The sequence below is a fragment of the Canis aureus genome, chromosome 28 (genome assembly GCF_053574225.1).
Source record: "Canis aureus isolate CA01 chromosome 28, VMU_Caureus_v.1.0, whole genome shotgun sequence".
Classification (NCBI taxonomy): Eukaryota; Metazoa; Chordata; class Mammalia; order Carnivora; family Canidae; genus Canis; species Canis aureus.
In genome coordinates, this window is record NC_135638.1 from 3,277,166 (window position 1) to 3,294,184 (window position 17,019).

Sequence of the window (17,019 nt, forward strand, 5' to 3'; positions counted from 1 at the left end):
GAGGAGGGGGGCGGAGGGGGGCGGGGGGAGGAGGAGAGGAGAGGAGGGCGGAGAGGAGAGGAGAGGGGCGGAGGGGAGAGGAGAGGAGAGGACAGGAGAGGGGCGGAGAGGAGAGGAGGGAGGAGAGGAGAGGGGAGGAGAGGAGAGGAGAGGAGAGGAGGGAGGAGAGGAGAGGAGAGGAGAGGAGAGGAGAGGAGAGGAGGGCGGAGAGGAGAGGAGAGGGGCGGAGGGGAGAGGAGAGGAGAGGACAGGAGAGGGGCGGAGAGGAGAGGAGGGAGGAGAGGAGAGGGGAGGAGAGGAGAGGAGAGGAGAGGAGGGAGGAGAGGAGAGGAGAGGGGCGGAGAGGAGGGGAGGGGACGGGAGGGGAGGAGAGGAGAGGAGAGGAGAGGAGGGGAGGGGAGGAGAGGAGAGCAGAGGAGAGGAGAGGAGAGGAGAGGAGAGGAGGCGCGCGGGGGGCGGGGGGGGGCGGGGGCCAGGGCCACGCTGAGCCCGAGCCGCAGTGGCCGCTCGCCTGGCAGCCTCTGTCCCCGGACGCCGCCCCCCCTCCCCGCCCCCCACCCACTCCCCACCCCGCTCCAGCGGGGACCCTGCCTAGAGGCCGGGGCGGACCCCGCGAGGAACCTGGAACCCGGGCCCTGGGGCTGCCTTCCCTCGGCGCAGGGCGCCCCGGCTCCTGCTGAACTCGGCTTCTTCCTGCGGGGGCTTGTTGAGTCCCATTTTCTGGACGAGATTGGGTGCGACACCGGGCTCCTACAAGGACAGGAAGGACGGAGCCCATCCCGAGGGCCCCGAGAGTTCGTGAGGTGACGGCCACCAGGCTGCTGCGCAGCGAGCCCGAGGCAGGAGCTCGCAGGTTGGCCTTGAGCCTCCCGGGCCTGGCCGCCAGCCCTGCGCTCAGGCTCTGCCTCCCTGACGGCGGCGCCGGGGCTGCCCCTCCGTGGTGTCTCGTCTGGACTGTGCGCTGTCGCCTCTCGTCTACCCTGAGCTCCTGGGGAGAGGCCGCCTACTTTGGGCCTTGGATTCCCGAGGCTTTACCATGACCGACGTTCGTCTTGGACCCTCCACCGCCTGCCCTGGACGCGGCGGCCCTCCCGTTCCTGCGGCCTCCCCTCCGCTCCTGCGCTGGGCCCCGCGGCCCTCCCGTTCCTGCGGCCTCCCCTGCCCTCCGCTCCTGCGCTGGACCCGGCGGCCCTCCGGTTCCTGCGGCCTCCCGTCGGCTCCTCTGCTGAACCCCGTTGGCCCTCCCGTTCCTGCGGCCTCCCCTGCCCTCCGCTCCTGTGCTGGGCCCCGTTGGCCCTCCCGTTCCTGCGGCCTCCCCTCTGCTCCTGCGCTGGGCCCCGCGGCCCTCCCGTTCCTGCGGCCTCCCCTGCCCTCCGCTCCTGTGCTGGGCCCCGGCGGCCCTCCCGTTCCTGCGGCCTCCCCTCTGCTCCTGCGCGGGGCCCCACGGCCCTCCCGTTCCTGCGGCCTCCCCTGCCCTCCGCTCCTGTGCTGGGCCCTGGCGGCCCCTCCCTTTCCTGCGGTCTCCCCTGCCCTCTGCTCCTGCGCGGGGCCCCGGCGGCCCTCCCGTGGCTGCGGCCTCCCCTCCGCTCCCCGTTGCACTGGTTCCCCAGGCGCCCCTTGGGTTCCAGGTGCTGGGCTGAGCTCCGAACACCGACGGTAAAGCAAAATCAGAACAGTCTCGGGGTTCGCAGAGCTCAGTCTCCTCGGACGGATGGACACCAATCAGACCAACGCACATGAGGTCACCGCGACCTGCGAGCCGCTGTAGGTGACAACCTGCGGCCTAACGCGGTGGCCTGAACCGGCCCTTCGGCTGACTCGGCACCACGAGGGGGCTCTGCTCTGCTCCGAAGGGCTCTCCTACAGCCTCCCGGCCATCTGGGGGTCAGCCGGTGGCTGGGTGGTAGAATGGCCTCGCTGGCAAGTGTCGGGGTGGGAAGGCTGTCAACACGCCAGTGAGCTCTTGCACACTACCACACGGGCAGTAAGCAAAGTGCATGGTGCCAGGGTCGCCCCTACTTGATACAGAAGTCTGCTTTGAACTACTTGGGGGAAAGTATTTCATTGAGAAAGTGACATTTGAGCTGAGGCCTCAGGACTGGGGAGGGGTTGACTGGGTGTGGGAGGAGGGACGGTAGAGGCAGATTCCCTCCCTCCCACCCCTGCCCGTTCAGTTTCCCCTAACCTCCACATCCCCTGCCTCCATTCCCTCCATCTCTCCTGCATCCCTAATCCCAGCCACTGCTGTCCTTCACCTTCACGGCAGCCCCCCTTATTGGCGTCTCCGCACCCACAGTTGAACATTGCCATGCAGAACATGGAGAGCGGATCCTGCCAGCCTTTCAAAGCCTCTGCCCCATCATCTGAATGTTTATGTCTCCCCCAAATTCAGATGCTGAATGCCTAAGCCCAAAGGTGATGGTATTAGGAGGTGGGGCCCTGGGGTTGGGGGGCGCAGGGGGCACTTGGTTAGTGCTCTTTGTAAAGGCGGCTCCAGAGAGCTCTGGGGCTCCTCCTGCCTTGTTACACTGGGAGGAGGAGCAAGAGGCCCTCACGGGCCCACGGCTAGTGCCTCCAGAACTGTGAGAAGCAAATGTCTGCTTTTTATAAGCTACCCAGTTTATGGGGTTTTGTTTTTGTTTTTTGTTATTGGTTTTGGTTTCTTTGTTTGCTTGCGATAGCAGCTTACATGACTAAGACAGACACCCACTATGCGTAAAATCAAATTTTAAATCTTGACCCTGGCCATGAGGCTTGCTTACCCATCCGCTCTCACTGCCCCACTATGTTAGAGCTACGGTAGCTTTCTGTTCCTAGCATGCAGCAAGCTCATTGTAGAATCAGTTTTGTGTTTGCTATTTTCTCTGCTTAGAGCACTTTCCACTTAGATCTCCACATGGCTGCCCCCTTCTGGTCCCGTAGAGTTCCCTAGGCACAGAGTCAGGTGCTCTCTGACCACCAAATTATTACCATATGACCCCGTATTGTTTCCTCCGAAGCACGTGCCACTCTCGACGTTGACCTATTTGTGTATAGGCCGTTTCTGGCTCCCATGACTAGAATACACACAACTTGTGTTCTGCACACAACTAGGCACTTTGCTATCTTGTTCACGTCGTATTCTCTGCACCACCAAAGTCCTTGATTTGTAGTGGGAACTCAGTAATTAGTTGAACTTACCAAAGGAAAAATGGATGAGTGAAAACCCCATGAGAGCGAAAGCAAGGGGTGTTTGAGGAAATAGGAGAAAATCCATGAAGCTGGAGTGGAGGCGGCGGGCATCATGAAGGTGACGTAGTTGGAGTGGCGGGAAGGGCTCAGGTCATAGAAGGCATTTCAGCCCTGCTAAGTAAGGATGTGGTCCTTGCATCAGAGGCTTCAGAGAAACAGAGCCGATAGTGTATACGTATACATACCAGATAGGGGGTGCGTACACATTCTTACCATCTATCCATCCATCCGTGCGCTTTATTATAAAGAATTGGCTCATGTGACAATGGGGGCTAAGTCCCAAGATGGGAGGTCAGCAAGCTGGAGACCCAGGAGAGCTGATGGGATGAATTCCAGTCTCAAAACTGGCAGACTCAAGACCTGGTACGTCTGGCTGAGTCTGAAGGCTGGAGAAAACAAAAAAAAAAAGCAATATGCTAGTTTAAGCAGTCAGGTGGAAAGCGTTCCTTCTCCCTCAGATTTTTTTGTTCTGGTCAGGTCTTAATTGATTGCATGAGGCTTACCTACATTAGGGAGGACAATCTGCTTTACGCAGTCTACTGGTTCAAGGGGTCATCTCATTCTGAAACATCCTCACAGACACACCCAGAGTAATGTTTGGCCAAAAGTCTGGGCCTCCTGTGGCCACAGTCAAGTTGACACATATTAAGGATCACAGTCTTTATCTTAGTATTGATGTGAAGGTATTTATATGTTACAGCAGCAACTACCTTATTCATCATGTAACTTTTAAATCTTTTCTTTTTTTAAGATTTTATTTATTCATGAGAGATGCAGAGAGAGGCAGAGACACAGGCAGAGGGAGAAGCAGGCTCCCTACGAGGAGCCCAATGTGGGACTCGATCCCGGGACCCCAGGGTCACACCCTGAGCCAAAGTCAGACGCTCAACCGCTGAGCCACTCAAGTGCCTCAGACTTTTAAATCTTTAAGCAAAGGCCTCATGTAAAAATTTTGAACGAATATGTATTGTACTCTTCCAGCCTCCACTGAACATACGGAATGAATATGTTCTAGGAACCATTCTCCTGAGCTCTGGGCTCTTCTTCGGTCTTACTCTTGTCAACAGATATTTCAAAACATGTATCAACATAATTGTTCTTAAACCTTGTCAACACTTGGAGGAACTTTTATATAAAAGGCTATACTTTCTCCTGGTACCTATGATCTCATACAAGAGGAGCCGGGGGCCTGAGAAGGCCAAGTGCTTTGGCCCTTAACACATGACGAAATAGTAGAGGAGTTGGGATTACCTCTGTCTGCTCCTTCCAGTGCTCTTTCCACTATCTTTAGATAGATACATCTCTCTCTGTCTCTCACACACACAACACACGTTACGATTTTTTTGCAAAGTTCTTAAACAAATGTAAAAATTAAATAAATTACTTTAAGTATGTCATTCCATATTTGGAATAAGGAGCATATGTGCCCATGGTCAGTCCATCATGGGTGTAGCATTCCAAAATCTTTGGGAATTATCATTCCAGTGTAACCTGACTTTTCAGTGGCTTTTCTTAAACTACTACATATTTGTATATTTATGGTGAAACCAGCACAATTTTATTTTTCATTAACATTGAATGAATTCCAACTTACTTAGGTTGGTTTAAGAAAAGTCCAGTGGAGGCAAAGAGTTACATTAACCTCATTCACTCGTTTATTCAGCCCTATTTACTGAGAACTTGTCCTGTACCAGGTGCTAGATTTACCTGGTAAATCTACCAGGTAGGATTTTTTTTTTTTAAGATTTTATTTATTTGAGAGGACAGAGAGAGAGAGAGAGAACATTCACGAGTAGGGGGAGGGAGAAGCAGACTCCTTGCTGAGCAGGGAGCCCGATGCAAGGCTAGATCCCAGGTCCCTGGGATCATGATCTGAGCTGAAGGCAGATGCTCAACTGAGCCCCCCAGGTACCCCTGGAGTTACCATTTTTTAACCCAAATGCCCTGCATGAGGTGGAAGGAGACAGAAAACTGTTATACACATAACTGGATCAGTTTTTTATTTTTTTTTCCAATCATATTTCTTTGGAACTTTCGAGGTGATGGATGATATAGTTTAGATTGCTTGATATGTTTATTTAACTTATTTAAGTTATGTTATTCTTTTCTTAATCTTAGCTTTCCCCTCCCCTCCACCTTTGTCCCATTTCAGAAATGAAGATGTTAAGTGAACAACCGTGATCTATTGTATTTGCCGTTGTTAATGCCTAAGCAATATAACTTCAGATGTAGCTGTTTCATGTTAGATAGCTTTAGCAAATTATTTTAATGCTGATTTTTTAAAAAAACAAACTTCTTTCTAGCAAATGATTTTGTTTATTATTTGTTTTATTTTATTTTATTTTTTTTACTCCTTGGCGATTCAGTATTTGAGGGGATATAAGGACTCCCTCTAGTGGTAAATGTAGTAGTTAAAATCATTTGATCAAGCCCTAAAAGCCAAGAGGATAGGATGAACCGGGCCCAGACTCCTATCTCTTTATGATCAGTTTTTGAGTAGAACTCTCCTATAACTGGCCTTCCCAGTATCTTGAGGAGTGAATATCATTAAGTGATGAAGCACATGGGCTTTGGTAGGCTCTGAGGCCTCACACTTAGATTTAAAGGCTGGCTTGATCACTCTCTTGGGGACTGGCATGCATCAGAGTCACCTAGAGGGCACGTTAAGACACAGCTTTCTAGGCCCCCTGCCTGAGTTTCTATTTTAGGAAGTCTAGGGTGAGAGCCAAGAATGTACACTTATAACAAATTCTCAGGAGTGATGCTGCTGATCCAGGGACTGTAGACAGGGCCCAAGGGTCCTAGAACACCTGGTTCCAGGGGTCACCACTCCCAGCTGACAAAATCCAGAGGCACAGAAATGAGATGTGGTGAAATAAGAAATGATTTATCACTGAGGCCGACACCGGGAAGACAGCAGACTAATATCCCAAAGACTGTCTCCAAAGTGCTGAAAAGACTGCTAGGTTTATGTAGGGAAATGTGGGACAGAGGTCGGTGGGTACGTGCAGGTGGGCAGTGCAGGTCAGGTCAGTCGTTGTCTTGGGGTTGACCGTGGGGGTCTTGCTGGCACCAGGGCAGGCCTTATTGCTTGAGGGGGTAGTTTTGGTTCCCGTCACGGGGTGCTTTGCCCACCGGGTCTTTTGCCTGAGTTAAAACTTAAGTTGGGAAGAACCGAACTAGTTAGAAAGCACAGACTAAGGGAAAAAACGAAGTCAAGTCCTCTTTCAAACCCCACACTCTGAGAAGCATGGTCCTTGACTCCCTGAGTGATGAAACTAAGCCTTACGTCCCTCAAGGTTAACCTCAAGGTTAACAACCGCAGGGTTGTTGTGAGGATTAATGGGGCAGGAGATGGTAAGTGCTTAGCAGGGTACCTGAGTGAGTGCTCCACAAAGGTTAGCTCCTATGGATATCAGAGATCCGTCAATGATTTCGAATTTGAACAATAGGTAGAACTTTTTAATAATATTGTTGAGCTAATATTGTCACTAAGTTATATCCGTGATTTTGCTTATGATTAAGGTCTTTGTGCTTGACACTGTACTAAGCACTATTAATAGGTCGATTAATATCTCTCATTATTAATATGTTAGTTAATATGATCAGTTTTTGAGTAGAACTCTCCTATAACTGGTATCTTGAGGAGTGAATATCATTAAGTGATGAAGCACATGGGCTTTGGTAGGCTCTGAGGCCTCACACTTAGATTTAAAGGCTGGCTTGATCACTCTCTTGAGGACTGGCATGCATCAGAGTCACCTAGAGGGCACGTTAAGACACAGCTTTCTAGGCCCCCCGCCTGAGTTTCTGATTGCATTGAAAAATTGATAAAATGAAACAAAAACCACACACCGAAGGGGGGCATGTCAGATGAATACAGGGGCCAATTGAAAGAGCTCCCAATGGCCAAAGCTGGAAAAATTTGAGCAATGAAATACAGATAGATTATAACCCCAGGTGAAAAACCAACATCCCCGAGTCCATGCTGAGATCAACGATTGAAAGAAGGAAGGAAGGAGTGCGTAAGTACATGGGGAAGAAGAGACAGATCCCCCATGTGGAGGACAGCAAGGTATGTCCTCAAAGAGGTGAAGCCTACCTGCCCACTCCTTAAATGTAGGCAGCCCTGAGTGACTTCTTTCTAAAGAAAGCGGAAAAAGAGTAACTTTAAAGTAGTAGTGAATAACCACCACTCCAGCCGGGTGACTGAGGTCAGTACCGACGGTGATAAGTCCTGTTACAAGTGTGCACCTGTTACGTGGTGTAATGTTACTGGCAGCTTACACTTGTGGCCTTCTTCCTCAAAATCCATAACCTCAGGGTGATTGTGAGAAACACAGCAGAGGAATTCAAGTACAGGGACATTTTACAAAATATCCTGAAAACTGTCAAGTCATTAAAAATAGGAAAGTCTGAGAAGCTGCCACAGCCAAAAGCTGTGTAATGTGGTATCCTGTATGGGATCCTGGGACAGGAAATGGTAAAAAAGTAAAAACTGAGGAAGTCTGAATAAAACATGGAAATAAGTTAAGCAAAGGTCTTTGACTTTTAGAAAAAAAATAATACATATCCATTATTAAAAGTTCCATCAAAACTTGAGAAATATAATAAAAATGCCAGTGTTCTATGATAAAATATTATATTAATATTAGGTGAACATTTTTCCGGATCTATTTTTCTAAATTGATTAATCTATTTAGCTATTGATAGGTAGAGGTCGAGCATACACATACATATATACATTTACGTATATAGAGTAGACATGAAGGCAAATAATCGTATAGAAATAGAATCTTTGTGTGTCTCAGATTTTTATTTCAGGCATTATTTAATTTTTTTTACATTATGAAACATATCAAACACACAGAAAATAATTAACTGACCTCTACATGTTTATAAGGCAGATTTTACCATATTTGCTTCAAAATTTTTGTAATAAACAGAAGTTCCAGATAAGTTAAAGCCCTACTCCTTCATCTTGTCCTCTCTTTTCCTTTTTCTCAAGATAATCACTATCTTCAAAGTGGTGCATATTCTTTCCATGTCTGTTTATATACTTCTACTTTATATATGTATTCATCAATGATACGGTATTTTTTATGTTTTTAAATTTTTTGTAATTAGTATAATATTTACATACCTTTTTGAAATTTACCTTTTAACACAACATTATATTTCAGAAGTTTATCCATATTGTTACATTTAGTGCTGTGTAGGTTTCTATTGTATGAATAAACCACAGTGTTTGTATTCTTCTGGTGAATATTGGCTGTTTCCAGTTTTTCACGCTGCACTGTATATGTATTTTATTTTCCCTAGAGTATCTATGCAGAGATGGCTTACCTTTTCATGTTGTTTGCAATAACTTTTGCAGAACAGAAATTTTGAATATTAGGCCTTTAGATTCCTAGTTGGAATCTATTTTTGTATGTTCTAGAGGGGAGGATCTAATTTTATTTTCTTCCAAATGGATAACTGCTCATACCAGATTAATTTATTGAATTATTTATCCCCTACCCCCCCCCAACTGATTTTTATTACTACTTGTGTCACATGCCAAGTTCCCGTACATATTTTGGCCTTTAAAGGACATTCTTTTTTTTTTTTTTTTTTTTTAATAGACATTCTATTCATTGACCTATTTGGTCATAGCCAGGCCAATTCTAAATGGATCAAATTACTTGAAACCAAGAGAAACTTGCCTATAGATCTGTAAGACAGATTAAATTGGCCTTAATGTGACAAATTTTTTTTCTTTTTTTTTTTTTAAAGATTTTTTAAATTTTTTATTAATGATAGAGAGAGAGAGAGAGAGAGAGGCAGAGACACAGGCAGAGGGAGAAGCAGGCTCCATGCACCGGGAGCCCGACGTGGGATTCAATCCCGGGTCTCCAGGATCGCGCCCTGGGCCAAAGGCAGGTGCCAAACTGCTGCGCCACCCAGGGATCCCACAAAATTTTTTTTCTAATGGATGTGACTACAATTTATTTTCCTAATCCTCCTTTTTTAGATAGCTTCATTGACATATAATTTACATAGCATATAATTCACTGATTTAAAGTGTGCAATTCAGGGGCCCCCGGTGGCTTAGTCGGTCAAGCGTCTGTGTTCAGCTCAGGTCATGATCCCAGGGTCCTAGGTTCGACTCCTGCTTTGGACTCCCTGCTCAGCAGAGAGACTGCTTTCCCCCTCTCCTTCCGGGGCTCCTCTGCTTATGGTCTCTATCTCTGTGTCAAATAAATAAATAGAATCGTAAAAAAAAAATTAAGTGTGCAATTCAATCACTTTGAGTATATTCACAGATTTGTGCAATCATTACCACAGTCCATCCTGGAGCATTTTTATCACCTCAAAAAGAAACTCCATACACATGAGCAATCACTCTCCATTTCTTCTCAATCCTCCCAGCCCTAGGCAATCAGTAATCTACTTTCTGTTTCTAGAAACTTGCCTCTTTTTTGACCTGTCATATGAATGGAGTTATACAATGTGTGGTCTTTTGTGGTTGACCTTTCACGTAGCATAATGTTTTCAAGGTTCATTCATGCTGTAACCTGTATTAGTATTTTATTATTTTTATTGCTGAGTAATAATCTATTGTATGGATATACCAATTTGATTTACCCATTATTGATTGATAGGTGTTGGGTTATTTCCACTTTCTGTCTATTATGAATAGTGCTGCTGTAAACATTTCTGTACAAGTTTTTTGTGTAGACATAGGTTTGTATTTCTTGAGTATATACCCAGGATCATATGATAACAGTACATTTAACCTTTTGATGAACTGCCAGACTGTTTTGCAAAGTGGCTGCACCATTTTACATTCCCACTAATGGTGCATTGGGGCTCCAATTTCTCCACATGATTTGCAATATATGTTATTTCCTTTTAAGATTTTATTTATTTGAGAGAGAGGGTGGAGTGGAGAGGGGCAGAAGGAGAAGCAGGTTCTCCGCTAAGGCAGTCCCAGGAACCTGGGATCATGACCTGAGCCAAAGGCAGATGCTAAACCAACTGAGCCACCCAGGAGCCCTGCAACATTTGTTATTTTCTGACTTTATTGATTTTAGCCATCTTAGCGGGAAAAAATGATAGCTCATAATGGTTTGGATTACCATTTGCCTGATGGCTAATAATAAGCATCTTTTCATGTCCTGATTAGCCATTTGTCTCTCTTTTTTTGGAGTTTTTAAATTGAGGTAAAATTAACATAGTGTTGTATTAGGTTCAGGTGATAATGATGATTCAACAATTCTATACATTACTCAGTATAGAGCAATGCAATGTACTCAATGCTCATCACAAGAAGTGTACTCTTATTCCTCTCTATCTCACTCATCTCTCCACCTACTTCCTCCTGGCAACCACCAATTTGTTCTCTGTGTTTGAGTCTGGTTTTTTGTTTGTTTGTTTGTTTGTCTGCTTCTCTCTCTTTTTCCTTTGTTCATTTGTTTTGTCTCTTAAATTCCACATATGAGTGAAATCATATGGTATTTGTCTTTGTGTCTGACTTATTTCACTTAGCATTATACCCTCTGGGTCTATCTATGTTGTTAGAAATGACAAGGTCCCAATTCTTTTTTATGGCTGAATAACATGATACCATATATAGTTTATATCTCCATATATATCTCATATCTTTAAACATATCATATATATCTCACATCCTTATCTCTATCTATCTATCTATCTATCTATCTATCTATCTATCTATCATCTATCTCACATCCTTATTCATTTATTTATGAATGGACGTTGGGCTGTTTCCATATTTTGGATGTTATAAAATATGCTGCAATAAACATAGGAGTGTGTATATCTTTTTGAATTAATGTGTTCATTTTTGAGAGGGTGGATACCCAGTAGTGGAATTACTGGATCATATGGTAATTCTATTGTTAATATTTGGGAGAATCTCCCTACTATTCTCCATAGTGGTTGCACCAATTTGCATTCCCACCAATAGTGTACAAGGGTGCCTTTTTCTCTGCATCCTTGTTATTTCTTGTCTTTTTGAGACTAGCCTTTCTGACAGGTATATGGTGATATATCATTGTGGTTTTGATTTGATTTGCATTTCCCTGATCATTAGTGCTGTTGAGCATTTTTCATGTGTCTGTTGATCTTCTGTATGCCTTCTTTGGAAAAATGTCTATTCAGGTCCTCTGCCCATTTTTTAATTGGATTATTAGGGCAGTTTTTTGTTGTTGTTTTTGGCATTGAGTTGTGTAAGTTCTTAATATATTTTGGATGTTATTGGCCATTTGTTTATCTTCTTTGGAGAAATATCTCTGTAGATCCTTTGCCCATTTTTAAAATTGGTTATTCTTTTTATTACTGGATTACGAATGTTCTTTTTATATTCTAGACACAAGTCCCTTATCAGGTAAATGATTTGCAAATATTTTCTTCCACTATATGGATTGTGTTTTCACTTTCTTGATGGTGTCTTTTGAAGTACAAGAGGTTTTAATTTTGATGAAACCCAATTCACCTAATTTTTATTTTGTTGCCTTTGTTTTTTAACATAGACAACTTTGTTTAACCTAAGGTCATAAAGAATCACTCCTATATTTTCTTTTAAGAGTTTTATAGTTTTGGCACCTACATTTCTGTCTATGGTCAATTTTGAGTTAATTTTTAGTACAGTGTAGGGAAGGGGTTGAATTTTATTCTTTTGCATATGAATATTGAGTTGTCTGAGAACATCATTGAAGGGACTATTTTTTTCCCTACTGCACTATTTTGGCACCCTGTTGAAAATCAACAGGCCATTAGTATAAGGGTTATTTCTGGATCTTAGTTCTCTTCCATTTATTTTTATGTTGACTTACATGATATATATCTTGATCCCTATGCCATTACTGTGCTGTGTTGATTACTACAATTATGTAGTAAGTTTTGTGGTTGTAAGTTTTGAAATTGGGGGAAAATAGGATATTTTTAAAATATGGTTTTTAATTAACTTTAATTAAGTTTTAAATAACTTTAATTTTATTGAATTTAATGAGAGAGGAAAAAAATAGAGCATAAGGATGTCTTGATTTAGAAAATAACTTTCCCATCCCACAAGATGCTAGCTCTTAAAAGATCTAAGATTTGAAAAGGGAATATTACAGATGTCATTAAGAACTGAAGTTTTTATATTTTGTAAACATGTGGTTCATTTTCAGATTCTATGATTAACTCTGCTATAAAAAATAAAGCAATTAGCATCTTTTTAAAAAAGATTTATTTATTTATTTATTTATTTATTTATTTATTTATTTATTTATTTATTTATTTTTAATAGATATAGAGAAAGAGAGAGAGAGATAGAGACACAGGAGGAGGGAGAAGCAAGCTCCATGCCGGGAGCCCAACGTGGGACTTGATCCGGGGACTCCAGGATCGTCGTGGGACTTGATCCGGGGACTCCAGGATCGTGCCCTGGGCCAAAGGCAGGCACCAAACCGCTGAGCCACCCAGGGATCCCCACAATTAGCATCTTTATACTTTCCATCACTTCCCTTTTCCCCACATCCTGTTTTTATTAATAATACTATTATTTTATGTTATCAATGTTACTAATAATATGTTTGAAATTATAACCCATACAATGGCTTAGTCTGGGTTGTACATTTACATTGACTCAATGCTCCCTATCAGTCCATTTCATCTAAGCTACTGACTTTATAAGCTCAAAGTTGATGTCATATTTTACTATCAGTTTTTTAATGTCTGTGGGGCAGGTAATGTTGGTCCTTGTTTCAGGTATGAGATTTGTAATTTGTGTCTTCTCTTTTTTTTTTCCTTGATTAATCTGGCTAGAGGTATATAAATTATAATGATCTTTTCAAACTAGCTTTTGGTCCCATTTGGTTTCTTTTCTCTCTCTATCTTTCTGTTCTCCCTTTCGTTTTTTATTTTCTACCTTCTGCTTGTTATAGGGTTAATTTGTTTTGCTTCCCGCCCCCCGCAGTTTCTTAAGATAAAAGCTTAGATCATGGTATTTAGACCTTTCTTCTTTTTTAATATATGAATTTAATGCTATATAAATGGTATGCAGTTTTCTCAAGCATTGCTTTTGCTATATCCACAAATTTTAATATGTTGTGTTTTTCTTTTCATCCTATTAGATATATTTTCTAATTTTCCTTGTGGATCCCTCTTTGACTCACGGATTATTTAGAGGTATGTTGCATAATTTTCACATTTCCCAGTTCTATTTCTGTTTTTGATTTTTAGTTTAATTCTGTTATAATCAGAGTATATACATCTTATGATCTTGGTTCTTTCAAATTTGTTGAAGGATTTTTTTTTAATGTAATTTCTATCTCTATGTCCAACGTGGGGCTTGAACTCATGACCCTGAAATTGAGTCACATGCTTTACTGACTAAGCTAGGCAAGCACACCTGAAGGATTTTTTAATGGCTCAGAATATTATCTATATTGGTGAATGTTTCATATGCTTTTGAAAAGAATTTGTACTCTGCTCTTGAGTTGAATGTTATATAAATGTCGATTAGGTCAAGTAATTAGTAGCATTGTATTATAGATTTTCTATAACTTTCCTGAGTTTCTTTCTACTTGTTCTGCCCTTTATTGAAATAAGAATGTTGAAGTCTTTAACTGTAATTATAGATTTGTCTTTTTCTCCTTTCAGTTTTATCAGCTTTTGTTCATTCATTTTGCATCTGTGTTGTTAGTTTCATATATATTTAGATATGTAACATATTGATATATCTTCTTGATTAAATGACCCTTTAATGATTGTATAATATCGTTCTTTAACCCTGGTACTATTCCTTAATCTGAAGACTATTTTGTCTGATATTAATATACTTTTCATTAGTGTTATCATGGTATAACTTTTCCCTTCCTTTCACTTTTAACTTATCTATATCTTTTTATTTAAAATGAGTTTCTTCTATAGTTAGGTTTTGATTTATCCACTTAATAATTTCTGCCTTTGATTTATTTAGACCATTTACATTTAATGTAATAATTGATATAGTCATATCAAAATCTACCATTTGTTAGTTGTTTTTTATATATTCCATATCTCCTTTGTTGGAAGACCTAGATCCTGTTATTTTTTTATGTCTTTGTTAATATCCTGTATCAGGGCTTTCTCCATGTAATTGTAGATCCTATGCCTGTGGTGGGGGAAATCCAGTTCATCATATGGCCATGAAATGCAGTTACTGTAAGAGATTTCTCTAGTGTAGTGGTGCTCAACTCTGGATGCATGTTAGAAATACCTGAGTGGCTATCAAATATTCCAATGCCTGTGTCCTACCAATAAAAATAGTAATTTAACTTAACTGGAATGCAGCCTGGATTTGATAATTTTAAAAGCTTCCCAGGTGATTCTAATGTGAATTAGGTTGCAATCTCTGGGAAATCTTGAGTGAAAAGTAGCAAATTCTACTCATTGATTTTCCTTGATGCTTCTCTGAGCTGCCCCTTCTCTCTTTTCTCACTTCTCTAAAAATTTGTGGATAAAAGGGAGAATTCCTAGGACTTAGTTGACCTCAGTATTTCCCCTTATAACTATTCCTGGAAGAAGGTGTGGGATTATGATCCAGGCATGGCTGAAACTTTTAAAGGTTTATTACATGATTTAGTATCCTTTACTGTGTTTTACATTTTGCTTGTAATTTTTTGGCTAGGTTTTTCAAACTTTGTTTGTTTGTTTATGTTTATTTAGTCAGATATTGGAGGAAAAGTATTCTGAGATTCAACTTTATTCTATCATCTTTTCCTGGAAGTCCTTACATTTTTTATTGTATTATACTATTTTCTCTAATTTTCACAATGACCTTATGAAGTAGTTGTTGCAACAACTACTACTATTACTACTGTAGTAGTAGATTTCCTCATTTTATAGATTCTTAGGCTTCTTCAGCCACACAAAGGAGACAATACTGGTATCTACCTCATATGTTGCTGTGGAGATTAAATGAAAGAATGTATGTAAGACATTTTGCACAATGCCTAGAAAGTAAGTGTTCAATGACTGTTAGCTAATAATAATTGCTCTATATTAAGTATCACCCATCAATATGAAGATAGTAGCTATATTCTACTCATGGCCCATTAATTTCATGTCTTGGCCCTATTAACTTTTTAAAAGGTTAAATTAAATATAAATTACTTTTTTTTCTGACATAAATTTAAACATTTTCAAACTACTATATTTTGGGCATACTTTATAACTATTTTTTTGTCCTTTAGACTGGAAGATTATCTTCCATAAAAGCATATGTTAGTAACCAGTTGTATTTCACATATTAGCTTCATACTTCTGTCCATATGAATTTTTTTCTTTATTGGTTTTTAGTGTTGATATTGTTTTTTTCTGAGTCTTCACAGATATTTTTAATGAGCAGTTGGATTTTACTTAGTCAAGATTATAAGTGATTGCAGCCATTATTCTTTTTGATTTTCCAGTTACCCAAGAGTTGGTCAATGGGAGCCCTTTTAGTTGGCTCCTATGTTTGACATGTCCCCACTCTTCTTAAATGTGTTGGGTTCTGGCACAAGATGTCCCAGACCCACCTTGTGCCTACTCTTCTCCAGACATGGAATCAGCCAGTTCTCCACGAAACAGCTAGACATCCCTTTAAACTGAAAACTCCAGGGCTGCCTTGCCCAGGTGGCTCAGCAGTTTAGTGCTGCCTTCAGCCCAGGGCGTGATCCTGGAGACCCGCCGTCGAGTCCCATGTCAGGCTCCCTACAAGGAGCCTGCTTCTCCCTCTGCCCATGTCTCTGCCTCTCTCTCTCTCTTTCTGTCTCTCATGAATAAATAGATAAAATCTTTAAAAAACAAAAAACAAAACAAAACAAAAAACCCCTGAAAACTCCAAATTTCTTACTGAAGCATTTTCTTGAGATTGTTTTGGGAATAGCTCACCTGCTGAGTGAAGAATTGAGAGTATCTATTTTGACTATTAACTATAATGGTCACTGAAACAATACGTTTCTCTTTTTAACAAAGAATATCATAGTCAAAATATAGATTCAATCATAACTCATTGTGCTCTTATACTTTCAACCTAAAGAAGCAAAATTTTAAAATAGTCTGTTTGAGACTGTATTTATATTAGAGACAATTTTGTGCAGTTTAACAGGCTTAGCCTAATGGGAAGAAAGAGTAATGTTTCTTCAGAACACCAGTGTTTGGAAATACTTCTTATTTTGATAGCAGAATCTAATAAATGCAGTGTTTCTATGCACTATGACAAATACCGCGGAGTGAAAAGTTCAGTCATTTATGAGAATATGTCCAGATCTATATTCAGGAAGTAACTGAAGCACTGAAATAATTTTCAGACACATTTTCTTTTTATCTAGATAATATTATAGAAAAATGTATATTTTAATATTAAAAAAGAATGTACCCCAAGCTTTTATTTTATTTAAAAATTCTTACATATTTATTGCCTTGTTATTATTATAAAAGCTACTATATACATATATATATTTATATATATTTTAGATAGCCTGTAAGATGCAAAATGACTGTTAATCATTCTCTATTTGATACCTCATACTTCTCTGTAGCACTGATCACAATTATAAGTAAACACTTGATTGGGCAATGAGTACTATTGTGTCTGTCTGTCCTGCTAGTATATAGACTACATGTGTGCAAACACCATGCTACGTCATTCACCACTGCGTGCCCAGGAGCTAGAATGTTGTCTTACATGTAATAGACGGTCAATAAATTTTTGTTGAACAAATTATATTTGCTAAAAATATTTTTCTCTAATTTGTAACTTGCCTCTTAAAT

At 41.4% G+C, this 17,019-nt stretch overlaps 1 protein-coding gene across 6 annotated transcripts; it reads left to right on the forward strand.

Moving 5' to 3' along the window:
- Positions 1–474: 474 nt before the first annotated feature.
- Positions 475–12,631, forward strand: LOC144300324 (uncharacterized). Of its 6 annotated transcripts, none has more exons than XM_077876268.1 (3): positions 475–1,768; positions 2,297–2,415; positions 3,983–4,254. In XM_077876268.1, the coding sequence occupies exon 1, from the start codon at positions 1,037–1,039 to the stop codon at positions 1,658–1,660; it is 624 nt and encodes a 207-aa protein (XP_077732394.1). In that variant the 5' UTR covers positions 475–1,036; the 3' UTR covers positions 1,661–1,768; positions 2,297–2,415; positions 3,983–4,254. The 6 variants fall into 6 exon arrangements, with proteins under 6 accessions (XP_077732394.1, XP_077732396.1, XP_077732395.1 ...); XM_077876269.1 differs by lacking the exon at positions 3,983–4,254 and adding an exon at positions 12,530–12,627 and having other exon boundaries at positions 476–1,764; XM_077876267.1 differs by having other exon boundaries at positions 476–1,764.
- The last annotated feature ends 4,388 nt before the right edge of the window (positions 12,632–17,019 follow it).

Excerpts from the sequence above, each read along its gene's own strand:
- LOC144300324 (XM_077876270.1), top strand. The coding sequence starts at position 1,037 with ATGACCGACGTTCGTCTTGGACCCTCCACCGCCTGCCCTGGACGCGGC.